Raw genomic sequence first — 15,733 nt, forward strand, 5'->3', positions numbered from 1 at the left:
TAGGTTTCTTATATCAGTTTTTTTTAGTTTTTTCATTTGGGCTGATTTTAAACTACAAAAATGTCCGCAATGTCATCACTTCCAGGTCCGTCCCTTATTTTTGTTCCTCTTCTGGGTGCATGAGTTCATAATTTGGTTAACCCTTTATATACCAAAGGGTTGATTTCAGAAATATGGCTCAGACTATTAATTTTGTCTCTTGGAATACTAATGGCTTAAACCATCCCATTAAATGGAAAAAGATTTTCAAAGTATTCCAAAGACTTAATGCTCATATTATTTTTGTACAAGAAACTCATGTGAGTAAAGAGGACAATTATCGCTTTTTTAGGTTTTGGAGGGATCAACAGTATCATTCGAATTCGAATGCCAAAGTAAAGGGAGTTACAATTTTTATTGACTCCTCTATTGCATTTGTCCAACATGATATCTTTTTGGATCCGAATGGTAGATTTTTGTTAATTACTGGCTTACTTTTTAACAAAAAGGTTGCTATGGTTAATGTTTATGCTCCAAATGTGGATTATTCCGATTTTTTAAAGTCCTTATTTACTTCTCTACCTAATCTAAATGAATATAAGTTAATAATGGGTGGTGACTTTAAATCCTTTGATGGACAAATCTATATCTACTCAGACTTTACCTAATAAGTCGGCCACTTGTATTAACTCTTTTTTGATTGATAATGGAATTTTTGATATTTGGAGATTTCGGCATTCTAAGGACAAAGAGTTTTCATTTTTCTCACATGTTTATCATTCCTACTCGAGAATTGATTTTTTTTTATTGACTCTTGTTTTATTCCATCGGTAATTGGTTGTAATTATGATATTATAGCCATCTCTGACCATGCTCCATTAAAACTTTCTATTAAATTTACGGATACAGCTTCTAGTGCTAGCAATGGCGATTTGATTCTACCTTACTGCAAGATCCGGATTTTATTAAATTTATGAAGGAACAGATCGATTTCTTCTTTTCAACTAATTCCACGGATGATATTTCTTGCAGAACACTTTGGGACACTTTTAAAGCATATATACGTGGACAGATTATCTCCTACTCTGTTGGTCTGAGAAAACGCATTAAGAAGGAAACTCTTTTATTGGTTGATAAAATTAAAGAGATTGACAAGAAATATTCGATTACTCCTAGTAAGGAGCTTTACAAACAAAGGGTTGAACTTCAAATGGAACATAATTTATTACTTACATCTTCGATTGAAAATCAATTAATGAAAACCAGATCTGATTTTTATAAACATAGTGATAAATTGAGTAAACCGTTAGCTAGTCAATTGAAGAATGCTTTGGTTAAACGTCAAATTACTAAGATCCGTCAGCAGAATGGGGATCTGACAGTTAACCATGATGAGATAAATAAATCATTTCAAGATTTTTATACCTCCCTGTATCATTCCGAATTCCCTCATGATCATAATACCATGTGTGATTTTCCTGGGAAATTGAATTTTCCAAAATTATCATCAGATGATCTTTCAATATTAGAAACTCCTATTACGGATGCAGAAATTAAAGGGGTTATTTCCTCTATGAATTCTGGGAAAGCACCAGGTCCAGATGGGTATACAGTAGAATTTTTAAAATGTTTTTCCGCTACTCTTTCTCCTTGGTTATGCAGGGTTTTTGAAGAAGCAATTAGATTGGGCAATTTGCCACAATCTTTTTATAGAGCTTCCATTTCTTTAATACTGAAGAAAGATAAAGACCCTACTGACTGTGCATCCTATAGACCAATATCTTTATTGAATGTAGATTCCAAGATCTTTTCCAAGTTACTGGCATCCAGGCTGGAGAAGGTATTACCCCAAATTATTTCGGAAGATCAAACTGGTTTTATTAAAAATCGCTATTCTTTTTTCAATGTTAGGAGATTATTGAATATTGTTTATACTCCTTCACATAGCACTTCAGAATGTGTTATTTCATTAGATGTGGAGAAGGCATTTGATAGAGTTGAATGGCCATACTTATTTAATGTGCTTGAGAAGTTTAATTTTAGTCCGACATTCATTTCCTGGATTAAACTGATATATCATACTCCAGTAGCCTCGGTGCTTACTAACAATCAAAGATCTCCCTTTTTTCGTTTATTTCGGGGTACTAGACAAGGCTGTCCTCTTAGTCCATTATTATTTGATATTGCTTTAGAACCCTTGGCAATTGCTATCAGAGAATCACAGAAAATTTTTGGCATTAATCGTGGGACAGATATACATAAGTTATCATTATATGCAGATGATTTATTATTATTTATTTCTGATCCTGAGAAATCCATTCCTGCAGTTTTATCATTGTTCGCTCAATTTAGTGATTTTTCCGGGTATAAATTAAATCTTAATAAGAGTGAATTGTTTCCTTTAAATAGACAGGTTCCAATTTATGGAAATTTACCTTTTAAATTAGTTAATGACTCTTTTATTTACTTAGGGATTAAAATCACAAAAAACTATAAAGACATTTAAGGTTAATTTTTTACCCTTAGTCGATCAGATTAAATGTCTGTTTACTAAGTGGTCACCACGATCTTTATCTCTGATAGGTCGGATTAATGCTATTAAGATGGTTATTTTACCCAAGTTTTTATATATATTTCAAGCAGTACCAATTTTTATTCCAAAATCTTTTTTTTGCTAATGTTGATTCAAAAATTTCCTCATATATATGGCAGAATAAAAATCCTAGGTTAGGTAAAGTATATTTACAGAAGGCAAGGAAGGAAGGTGGATTGGCATTGCCTAATTTTAGATTTTATTATTGGGCAGTTAATATCCAATATTTGATATGTTGGTTAAAGGATTGGGATATATCTTTTAGCCCTCATTGGGTGAACCTGGAAATTAAATCTGTACAAGGATTTGCATTGGGTTCTATTTTAGGGACTTCTCTTCCCTTTGCTCTTTCTAAATTGTTGAAATGAATTGACAACCCGATAGTTAAACATACTTTACGTATATGGTTTCAATTTTGGAAATTTTTTGGGTTGACTCAGTTTGTTTTAAATATTCCTATTGTATCCAATTGCTTTTTTAAATCCTTCTATTATAGACCAAGCTTATTCAGCTTGGAAGACTAAAGGATTACTACGATTTTCCGATTTATTTTTGGATAATTGTTTTATGTCTTTTGAGCAATTATCTAATAAATATAATTTGCCTAGATTTCATTTTTTTAGATATTTACAGATTAGGAATTTCTTAAATACTGTACTTCCTACTTTTCCAAAATTTGTGTCTTCAGGTATTTTGGAGAATTTGTTTGAACTAAATCCTTTTCAGAAAGGGCTAATATCAAAACTTTACAATATAATTATGAAGATACCTTCAGAGCCCTTTTATAAGACTAAAAATGATTGGGAAAGAGAACTTAACCTTACTATCCCTATTGAGAATTGGGATAAAATTCTTCAATTAGTTAATACATCATCTATATGTGCTAAACATTCATTAATACAGTTTAAAGTTGTGCACAGGGCTCATATGTCCAAGGATAAATTGGCTCGTTTTTATTCCTATATAAATCCTATTTGTGACAGATGTCATTCTGAGATAGCGTCTTTAACTCATATGTTCTGGTCGTGTCCGCTTTTGAAAAAATATTGGAAAGATATTTTTGATATTATTTCTGCGGTATTGAACATTGATTTACAACCTCATTCTATTACTGCAATTTTTGGTTTACCAATGATGGACTCACTCCATTTATCCTCTTCCGCTTGTCGAATGATTGCATTTCTTACATTAATGGCTAGAAGATCTATTTTGTTGAATTGGAAAGAAATTAATCCTCCTACTGTATTTCATTGGTTTTCTCAAACTATGTTATGTCTAAATTTAGAAAAAATTAGAAGTGGTGTATTTGATACTTCTATTAAATTTGAAAAGATATGGAGACCATTTATTCAATATTTTCATATGACGTAATATGACCCTGTTCCAGGCCTATTTGATTTTCCAGTTTCGATTTTATATATGTTGAGAGGATCGGAGTTGACGACACTGATGATTTTGTATTTTTGTGAGATATTATAAACAGCCTTTTTTTTCAATTTTTTCTTTTTCTCTTTTTTCTTTTTTGTTTTCTTTTCCTTATTAGTTATTAGATTAGTTTTTTTTGCATAATTTTTTTCTTTTTCTTTTTTCTGTTTTTTTTATTAGTTTTGCCTTGGTTTGCCTTGTTTATTTGTATATTGTATCATCCATGATTTGGGAATACTCATTTATACTGTAATCATTGCTTATGTATTCTTTCATGTTCAGTTGAAATCTGTATGTTTGTAATCCCATTATCTATGTATCAATTTTATTTTGTTGATATTAATAACAATAATAAAAAGATTGAAAAAGAAAGAAAGAACCTCTGGTGCAGTGAGACTGTACCTCTTCAACCTGCCTCACTATACTGTCTATCTATCACCTTCTAGAAGCTTAAGTTGTTCACAATGCTTCAATCTGTAGTACATTCCCCCAGGTTTCCAGTGGTGACCATGTTCACCAATGCTCTCATTTTAAAATATCATCCTCAGAGTGTTATTTCTCTCCACAGACTCACCCTGTCTACCTTTAATAATTTTTCATTCCTCTGACTCTGAACTAAAATGCATTCTCTACTTTTGTCATGTGCTAAAGTTATCTCTTTTGCCTTGTGTCTATTTTTGTTTTATTAAACTTCATTTATGCTCTTTGGGTCATCTCATTAGACAAAAAGCATGATAAGATTTTGCAATTGATCATTGTCTTTAACACTCAGTTCTTAATAGAGAATAAAAGACAAAGTCTTGATGCACATGAATTTTGCTGTACATTTAGGAAGCTAAGCATGATAGAACTGCTAGTAACAAGTTTGAATGACCTTCACAGTTGTTGCCTGACCAGCTGAGTTCTTACAGCAGTTGAAGACTCTTGTGTTTCATGAGTCTCCCATAAGACTCTTGTATCTCCATTTACTTTCATGTTAGTTGCATAAAATTACCAATAAATAAGTGATTATTTAAAGGAACTTATTTGACAATATGGTAAACTAGGTAATTACTGATGAGAAAGGGCAATTTGATTCATCCATTCAGACCTAATCTGTCAGCTTTGTCTATAATATACAATTGGTTTTTAAACCATTCTAGAGTTTAGCTTCCAAAATTCCACCCAGGTGTCCTTCCAAAGTACTGATTTCTTAGGTGAAGAAAAATTTATCGATTTGTTTCTACTTTATATCAGATTAAATGTGTAAAGCCCCTCCATGCATCTTACCACATATGAGTATTCCTCAGCATCCTTCAAAGCTGTTATAACTTTATTCTTTCTATCACCATTCAGAGGGTTTTCCAGATTTCTTGTTATGAGAATGAATCTGTCTTTCAACTTCAGATTTAAAAACTGTCTCAAATTTATTAAACTAGAAGACAATATGAACATACTGGGCATGAAATTCTGATGGAAGGCCATCAAAAAGTGTAACTCTGTTTCTCCATCTGTGAAGCTGTTTGTTCTTTTGGGTATTTTCAGCATGCTCTGTTTTATTTCAAGGAACTAGATTTGCACAAATACTAATAATCAACTAAATACCAGAACATTAGAAAGTAGAATGACTAAATTGGGTTGAGTCTGAATATTTTTGAAACACAAGAATATAAGAAATTGAACAAGATTAGGCCATTTGGCCTCTTACATGATTTGCTCCATTTAATATATTCCTCTGTCATAGTGAAATTTAAGATGTCAAAATTGACCCATTTTATATTTGTGGCACGTTATTTATTGGTTAATATTCATCTTCTGATTCATTTCCATTCTAATAGCACATTTTTATTTACAATGCTTGTCTATGTGAATAACAAATTAAATTATTAAAAATCTATCAAATTGACGATGCACAGTTAAGTTTGGCAATTGTGCATGACAATGTTCAAGGACAAAAGAAAAGATAATTAACAAAAACTGCTGTTACGGAAATATTGTACTTCATTTTCAGAGGCATGGTTTCTCAAATATCCAATTTATCCAGCAAATCCAATGACAGCTTTATGAATTAGTGCTGAAAAATCATAGCTTTAATTTCTGAAGTGCCCAAGCAATTTTAACTTCATTATTATGCACCTTGCTGTGTAATCTCTGTTTCATTATGTCTTTATATTTACAATCATTATTCCTCTACTAGTAAAGTTACATTTTATTTGTAGGTCAGTAGAGAAATATGGCTATAAATGTCAAAACATGATATTTTGGATTAAACTAATCAGACAAGTAGCAAACTATGATAAAGGCTGATCACAGCCCTAAAATGTATTTAAGTATTTTGTAATTATTTATTAAGAATAACTCTCTCCCTAGAACTTAAACACTATCATTATGCAGTTAATGAAAAAAGACAAATTAAATGAAACATTAATAATGTACTTTGAACCTTGACAGCAGAAGTATTTCTTGTCAAGGTTCAAAGAAGCAGAGTATTCATGAATTCACAAGCCTGAAAATGAATATTATTTATTGACAGCAGGAGGTAAGTGACAAATGCAGTCCAAATGAAACTTTGTAAAAGGGGGCTAGAGGTAGAAAAATTGAGATAGTAAATAGAAAAAATTAACTTGCAGATTGAGTCAGTGGCAAGAAAAGCAAATGTTAGGATTCATTTTGAATGGATTAAAATATAAAAACAAAGATATAAGGCTGAGGCTTTATGAGAAATTAGTCAGACTACATTTGGAATATTATAAGCAGTTTTCAACTGCATGTCTGAGCAAGGATGTTCTGCCATTGAAGAGGTTCATGAGAATGATCCCAGGATTGAAAGTGTTAACATATAAGAGGAGTTTAATGGCTCTGGGCCTGTTATTGCTGGAGTTGAGAAGAATGAGGAAGGAATCTCATTGAAACCTATAGAGCACTGAAAGACCTAGATAGAATAGACATGGAGAGGATGTTTCCTATAGTGGGGAGTCTACAACCGGAGAGCACAGCCTCAGAGTACAAGGACGTCCCTTTAGAAGAAAGATGAGGAGAAAGTTCTTTAGCCAGAGGGTAATGAACCTATGGAAGTCATTGCCACTGAATGGCTGTACAGGTGAAGTCAGAGGGTATATTTAAAATGGAGGTTTATAGATTCTCATTTGGTAAGGGCATTAAAGGTTATGAGAAGTCAAGAGAATTAGGTTGAGAGGGATAATAAATCAGCCATATTGGAATGGCAGAGCTAACATGATGGGCCAAATGGCCTTTTTCTACTCCTCTATCTTATGGTCTTATTATTTATAAGCTACACTAATTTAAATATTTCTCCATATTTTTCTCACATTATATAAGCAAGCATAACCATATTTTCACAATAATGCAAAGCACCTTGTGAGTTTGAGGAACTTAGTTTCAGTAACAAAGAAAGAAATTGCAAATATTGGGACCTCATGCACAATATCTCTATACAATAATATAATTTGATACTTTGATATATTAGTAATAGATTCAAAATAATTAAAATATTCAGACAGAACTTGAATAAATGTGCTTATAATAACTGTGATACTCAAAATGAAATATTCAGTGATGCTTTAAGTTTGTTGTTATTATTATATTGATGTACTTTAAGCAGGGCTTGAAAGCAGAGAGACAGATATTAAAGGAAGGATTTATGACTGAGGCAACTGAAGGGATGGCTGATGGTACTGAGGACAAAGTTGTTTGGATGAGATGTTTGGAAAGAATATGCACAGAATCATGGAATTAATGTGATTAGATGGAGGCTATGCCAGCGCCTAACAGATCAATCCCATCAGTCCTATTTCTTTGCTCCTTCCTGTAGCTCAACTCCCTTGAGAAGATTTTGATTAATTGTACTTATATCATTCTTAACCTCCAAAAGCACCATAACCTTGCTTTGGGAGGCTTGCATGGAGAGCTATGCTGGCTGGAGGCAGGGCTTTATGCTTTGGCTCTGGCCTCTACCCATGCCAAACAGGCCAAAGAATAGAGGCCAGATTAAGATTGGTTTACCAGTCCTTCAGGTTTGGGGGTTCAACTTAGGGCTAACAACCCTGATTGGTCAAACAAAACTGTTACGGAAACAGCAATGAAGAATCTTTCTACATCTGAGTGCAACTGTATGTGGTGATATGATGTGTAAGAACGTGATTGGAGAGAGTTCTGAGCACGCACAGAAATGATAGCAAGATCGAGAAACATGCTAGTGTAACACATTGTGGTTGTTGTTAAATAGAAGTTCTATTTCTTCCACAAGATGTTTCTTTATTAGTAACCCACGGTACTTATGAATATAAAGAACACAACATGTTGTCAGAAGTCGGTCTGGAAGAATAATACATTTCCTAACATGGGAGAATCGAAGATAATTTTCTGGAAAAAGATTTCAAACGGTTTTGGTGTTGCTAACAGTTTTACAAATGGAAGGTTTGCAGCCTCCACCGACACTTCAATTGTCTGGGAACGTAGCTGAGAACTGGAGAAAATTTAAGCAACATTTTGAATAATACTTATCGGCGATCAAAGCGGATAAAAAACTGGGAAAAAAATGAAAGCTGCGCTTCTACTTCACGTAATAGGTGATGACGCAATTGAGGTGTATAATCATTTTGTTTTTGAAAATGGAGATAATTTAAAGTTAAAATCAATAATGGACAAATTTGAAGCATTTTGTATACCAAAGCATAATGTGATGTATGAGCGGCATAGATTTTTTACATGTACGCAGAGAGCTGCTGGAACTATTGATCATATGTTACTGAGTTGAGACACCGGAGTAAAACATGCGAGTTTGGAGAACTGATAGACTCTCTCATTAAAGACAGAATTGTTTGGGGCATACTGTACAATGGTCTGAGAGAAAGACCGTTAAGAGAACAAGACTGAGACTGGAAAAAGCTTTGATGCTCTGCAAACCTTCTGAAACCATGATATCACAGGCTAAAGACCTTTTCATTGAGAACTGCAGCATAGACGCTGTGAGAAAGTGCGAACATATTAGAAAAAATAATAAAAGGACAACAAAAATGACAGAGAGCAAGACGTCATCAGAGAGAAAAAAGCTATGTGATCGCTGTGGCCAAAACAGTGTCCAGCATATGAGAAAATGTGCAATGACTGCGGTAAGAGTAATCATTTTTCATGCTGTTGCAGAAGTAGAAAGAAAATAAAACAAGTAAATGCAGTGCTTGAAAATGAACTTGAGGAGTTTTATATAGATGTGCTTTGTGAAAATAAAGTAAGAATGACTGGACTATACCATTGCAAGTGAACCAAAACAATATTCTGTTTAAATTTGATACTGGAGCACAAGTAAATGTTCTTGCAGAATTTGAGTTTAATGCATTAAAGCCAAGACCAAAGTTATATAAGGCAAATATAAAAGTGACTGGGTATTCAGGTGCAAACATTCGATTTAAAGGAACAGGTGTGGCAAAAGTATCACGCTAAAATATTCTGCACACGCTTTCATTTGTGGTGGTGCCAAGGAATGTACAGACAATACTGGGTTTATCTGCCTGTGAGACTGAATTTGGTGAAAAGAGTCTCAGTCTTGGACAGTGACACAGAGTCAGAATACAGGTGACATGATGAAGGAGTATGAGGACATTTTCAAAGGGCTTGGTTGTCTTCCAGGAGAGCACACGATTAAACTTGACAACACAGTGCCACCCGTAGTACATCCATGTAGAAAAGTGCCTTTTGCATTATGTCATCAACTGAAAACTCAGCTTGACAGAATGGAACGGCTAGGAGTCATAAAAAAATTGATGAACTGACTGAATGGGTCAATTTGCTTGTCATTGTTGATAAGAAAAATGGAAAACTGAGGATTTGTTTAGATCCAAGAGACTTGAATCGAGCCATTAGAAGAGAGCATTTCAAATTGCCTACTCATGAAGAACTATGTCACAATTTGCTAATGCAAAGTACTTTAGTAAATTAGTTGCATCCTTTGGATTCTAGCAACTTAAGGTAGATGAACCGAGTTCAAAGTTGTGTACCTTTAACATTCCTTTTGCCAGATATTGTTTTCTTCGGCTTCCGTTTGGAACCGCATCAGCTCCTGAAGTGTACCATAAAACCATTCATATGCTCTATGAGCACATTGAGGGCGTGGATACTTCCATGGACGATATTATTGTTAGCGGATCATCTAAACAAGAGCATGATGCCAGGCTCAAACAAGTCTTTGAGGCAACATGCAAGGCAAACCTGAAGCTGAATAAAAACAAATATCAGCTAGGAGTGACTGAACTTACCTTTGTGGGTGATATCATCAGTAATGAGGGTGTGCGTCCTGATCCATTGATGGTTTCTCCTATTGAGAACATGCCAAGACTGCAATGTAAAAAGGATGTTCAGAGGTTTATGGGATTATCAACTACATGGGAAAATTCATACCCAATCTTTCGGAACAGCTTGCTCTATTGAGGCAGCTAACAGAAAAGAAAAACGAATGGAGCTGGAATCGTGAACAACAGAAGGCATGGCAAAATCTCAAGAAAGTGCTCACTGAAGAACCTGTGTTGAAATTCTGTGATGCTGAGAGACCCATCAAAATCTCATGTGATGCATCTCAAGCAGGCTTAGGGGCAGTATTACTCCAGAAACATGATAAGGAATAGCTACCTGTGGCATATGCACCTTGCTCATTATCCGATCCAGAAACAAGGTATGCCCAAATTGAAAAAGAATTGTTCTGCATTATATCTGCTTGTGAGAGATTTCATCAGTTTTTGTCAGGGCAATCTATTGATGTTGAAACTGATCATAAACCTCTGATTGCATTGTTTTGCAAACCTTTAAGTGACTGTCCTTTGTGAATTTGGCGAATGATGATCAAATTGCAAAGATATGCATTGAATGTGTCATACACACCTGGAAAATTCATCTACACAGCTGACACACTTTCCAGAGCTGTGGATCCAACAACAAAAGACAGTCACAGGGACGCTGTTGATGTTCAGGCATTTGTTGATATGATCATAGAGACTGTACCTGTTGCTCCCAAAAAGTTGGAATGGTTGCATCTTGAGACAGAGATGGACAAACTTCTTCAGTCAGGTAATATAAGTAGTGATGGATGGATGGTCAGATAATAGGCATGACTGTACCTCAGAAATACAAGAATATTGGAACCACAGATCAGAACTTTCTGTTGTGGATGGGATATTGTACAAAGGTAGCTGAATTGTGATTCCTAAAAGTCTCCGAAAAGAACTGCTTGGGAAAATTCAGGAAGGCCACCTAGGTATTGAAAAATGTAAGAGAAGGGCACGGGAAGTGATGTTTTGGCCCAGGATGAATCACAAAATTGCAGAATTGGTGTCTTCTTGTCAAATATGCCTTAAATACCAACCAAGCAACCCTAAAGAGCTACTGCATCCACATCCTAGTCCTTAGAGACCTTATCAGAAGGAAGGCATTGATCTTTTTGTAACTGACAACAAAGATTATCTATTAATAACAGATTACTACTCAATGTATCCTGAAGTGTGTGGTCTGAGCAGAACAACTGCAGAGAATGTAATTACATGCATGAAATCAGTTTTTTCCAGACATAGTGTACCTGATGAAGTTTTCACAGACAATGGTCCACAATTCAATGGTGAATGCATATGACATTTTGCTCAGGAATGGGGTTTTGTTCATACAACATCTAGTCCATTTTTCCCTCAGTCCAATGGAAGTTGAGAAGTCGGTAGGAATTATCAAGAAACTGATACACAAAGAAATAGATAGTGGAGGTGATTTTTATAAAGCTTTGTTACTCTATCACAGTACTCCACTTGAATGTGGATTTTCACCTGCTCAGCTCTTGATGGGACGCTGTTTGAGATCCAATCTGCCAATAGCTGAGAGCCTCCTGAGGACAGAGGGAAGTGAACAAGTGAAAAGATGGAAAGATGAACACAAAGCAAAGCAGAAAACATACTTTGACAGATGTTCTCGTCTATTACCTGAACTGCACCAAGGAGATAAGTGAGGATACAAGACAAAATGAACAGATGGACACAGAAAGCTACAGTAGTTGACGAAATACAACCCAGATCATACATGGTCCAAACTGAAGAAGGAGCAGTGTTAAGAAGAAATCGCAATGACGTCAAGTAAGAGCCAACTTCAGAGTTTCCGTTAACTGATGCAGACCAGACAAAACATGAAAATAACAACAAAACACAAGAACTGTGTGAACCACTTAGAAGGTCTACTCATTTTCATAAACCCCCAGAGAGACTGATAGAGACATGTTAAATTATGCATTTACTCTGGTCAAAGTTGCTAATTGTTTTTCCTTTTAAGGAAACAAAGTTGTGGTGATATGACGTGTAAGAACGTGATTGGAGAGAGTTCTGAGCATGCGCAGAAATGATAGAAAGATCGAGAAACATGCTAGTGTAACAAGTTGTGGTTGTTGTTAAATAAAAGTTCTGTTTCTTCCAGAAGATGTTTCTTTATTAGTAACCCACATTACATATGAATATAAAGAACACAACACTGTATTCTTGAGTTTCCATTTGGGATTTGCATTCCAAAGGAAGCTTTGATCACCATCGTATAGATGGAGATGGAGGACTGTCACTGCTGCTTTAAACACCAGCAGCATAATGGGCAGTAATTAAATAAGTATCATTCTTAAAGAATAGGAATTCTGGATGACAGATACTTCTTGTGTAAAAATGCTTATTTTCCCTCTCACACCCTCTACTATGCATTCTTCAGTATTTAGAATCTATGCCTCCTCATTCTTGAACCATGTGTGAATGTGAAGTGCATCTTTCAATGCCTTAATTGATTGCAATCAACCTTTAACAGTGGCGTGACAGCCTGTGTCCCTGTCTCACAGCTCCAGCACCTTGGGTTCTATCCTGACCTCAGTGATGTTATTATGGAGTTTGCATGTTCTCCCTGGGACTATTCAGGTTTTCTTGGGTTCTCCAGCTTCCTTTCACATCCCAAAGGATGGTAGCCTAAAGCATAACTGTAAATTACCCCTTGGTTGTGAGGAGAATGAGAGGGGTGTTGATTATCATTTACGTGAGAATGCATTAGATGAGGAAATGGGAAATAGGATTGATGGGCTACTCTGAGACCTGGCAAAGATCAGATTGGCCAAATGACATCCTTTTAGGAAACTATGAGATCTCTTCTCAATCTTCTTCTTGCAAAAAGAACTAATTTCTTTAATCTATTCTTTCAACTGAAACAAATAGAGTGAATTGAAGGAATGCAAAATTCTGAGAGACTAAGATTGGAGAGCATTGCAAATATGAAGGGACTTCAAGGCATTTCAAAGTGAAACAGAACTACAAAGGGAAATGAAGATTGACAATCTTGTGTTCACAGAATCTTCTTTTTAACGTGTGGCACTAGAAAATTAAATCCAACTTTCTGCTCCTTGCTTTGCCTAAACATTATATTAGTTGTTAATGTTCAAGGCAGAGATAATGAAGTGATGAATCATTTTTATTGCACTGTATTAAACATTATTTAAGTGAGTTTTTATCTCATTATATTTCAATTTTAATCTTCAATTTTTGGCTAGACTATTAAACTGATAGTAACACACTTACACAAAATCAAAAGGATAATGACTGCTTATTACATGTTAAAGTAGAATGTATGGATTCAACAGTTACAAGCAAAGAAATATTTCGCTCTGTACCTAAGGGAATAATATACCAGGTTTATGATCATGCCTCCCTCCAAGTACCTCAAAACCTTTTCCAGGATTATGATCATATGTACATCTGGTGTGATAGGTAACAAAAATCCTTTAATTATCCACTTCTCTACATATATTACCATATTTAAGGAGCTATGAGAAAAACATGATGTAACAACACAAAAATATAAACTTTTATGATAACTGATATGAAATGACAAAAATATAGAAAGAAATTTCAAGCTTAAGTTTTATTATACCTTGATATGAAAATTCTTGAGTAAAATCATTAGAAATAATTGTAATATTTTGCATTTGAGGCTGATAAACACTTCAGCCCATGGATAACTAGAGTAATAATTGCTTAAGAAGCTAAAGTTGAAGAACCAAGGAATTCTGTAGCAAAGTTACAATCCATGGAACCACGAGTTATAGGCATTTCCAGAACTCTATTGAGCAATTAAATCATGTTAACAAGACTTGCATGGTGGTAAATTGGAACAATGTATTGTTTCTGCTTCAAATATGGATTGTCAGAATACTTCTGCAGAGAATTGCACATTCCAGCAGATACAAGAAGTCAAATGCATCTCATATTATTACAGTACTGTGCAAAAGTCTTAGGCACCCTAGCTAGCTATATATATGTATATATACACACACACACGCACAATATATATATATTGAATATACTGAATTATATACTGAATATTACTGAATAGGAAGAATGGTATCAAAATACATTTTAAATGAAAAATTTGTCAAATTAAGAATGCACTGGGATCTCAGAGTACAAGGTACAGACAATTAAAAGATGAAAAACGAAGGAGATATTCCCAGTGAATCCTTGATTTTATTCTTAGAGCCAAAGAATACAAAAGCAATGTTAATTTTAAATGTACAACATTTTAATTTTGAACACTTGATTATGGCAAGAATGTAACAGTAGTTTGGGAAATAAATTCACCAGAATGTTATTAGACTTGAGGCACTGAAATGAGACTTCTTTTTCACTCATATTGAGATATTTGAATGATGGGCAGATGCAAATTTTCAAAGTTATAGTAACATATACAGTAATATATCATTGCCACTAATGAGTAACAGAATGTTTAGATGGCAGTTATTTAAAATATTCAAAGATATACACTACTGTGCAAATGTCCTAGCTATATACTGTATCTGTTCCTACGACTTTTGCACAATATTGTTGTTATTGCATTAGTACTACAGTTCCATGAGCTTATGTCATACCTTTTGTACAGAAGGGGCCATCGTATGCGGTCTGCATACAGTCACATGAGTAGCCATTATACTTCTCCACACACTTTCCACCATTTCGACAGTACATGCCGTAACTGGTACAATGACCTGAACATCCAGGTTTCACTCCAGGAGTAATTTTTGCTCGCTCCTCGAGGTCGAGGGTAACACCATTCATCCTCAAAGATCTGATGCATCCTAGGTAACCCCGCTGACCACCTGCGGCACCTGAAACAAATTAAAAGGCAAAATTGAACCAGAGCTGATCTGTGGGCTTTGCTCTTTTGGAAAATGGTGCAAATGTTTGAAGAATTTTCAGTGCAAATTACATTGAACACAAACAAGGTTTCTTTAATCTTTTAAGCTGGTTTTAAAGGGAAGGAATCTGTCAAGTAGGATCAATCCACAAAGCAGGATCCAGCCACATCCACATCTTGATCGGACAAACTGCCAAATCTGGAGGATTCAGTCTTCAAACCACACAACGTTCTCCGGATCTGATCACAACTTAATAGAGTTATATCCTAGTCCTCACCGTGATTCCTCTGCAGTACCCTTACCCTAATAAAGTACATGCTGCTGTCTCTCACCATCATCTCCCTCCCAACAGCATCATAGCATCATCACCTTGCAAAGGGCACACTGATATGCTTTCCACACACCTTGCCTGGCCAGAATGAGGACAGTGGCTTAGCTATGAAAACATTTGTAAGAATATCTGTGCCAGGTGTGTCGAGTTGCAGCTCCTTAGGGACCACGTTAGGGAACTGGAGATGCAGCTCAGTGACCTTTGTCTGGTCAGGCAAAGTGAGGAG

At 35.0% G+C, this 15,733-nt stretch overlaps 1 protein-coding gene across 2 annotated transcripts in view; it reads right to left on the reverse strand.

Moving 5' to 3' along the window:
* Window positions 1-15,733, reverse strand: part of LOC140732153 (contactin-associated protein-like 2) — a 1,811,541-nt gene that overhangs the window by 161,623 nt on the left and 1,634,185 nt on the right. For both annotated transcript variants that reach the window (XM_073054373.1, XM_073054374.1), the window contains exon 18: window positions 14,910-15,146. In XM_073054373.1, coding sequence (XP_072910474.1) covers window positions 14,910-15,146 — 237 coding nt within the window. The remainder of the gene's footprint in view (window positions 1-14,909; window positions 15,147-15,733) is intronic.

This window comes from Hemitrygon akajei, chromosome 8, assembly GCF_048418815.1.
Source record: "Hemitrygon akajei chromosome 8, sHemAka1.3, whole genome shotgun sequence".
Classification (NCBI taxonomy): domain Eukaryota; kingdom Metazoa; phylum Chordata; class Chondrichthyes; order Myliobatiformes; family Dasyatidae; genus Hemitrygon; species Hemitrygon akajei.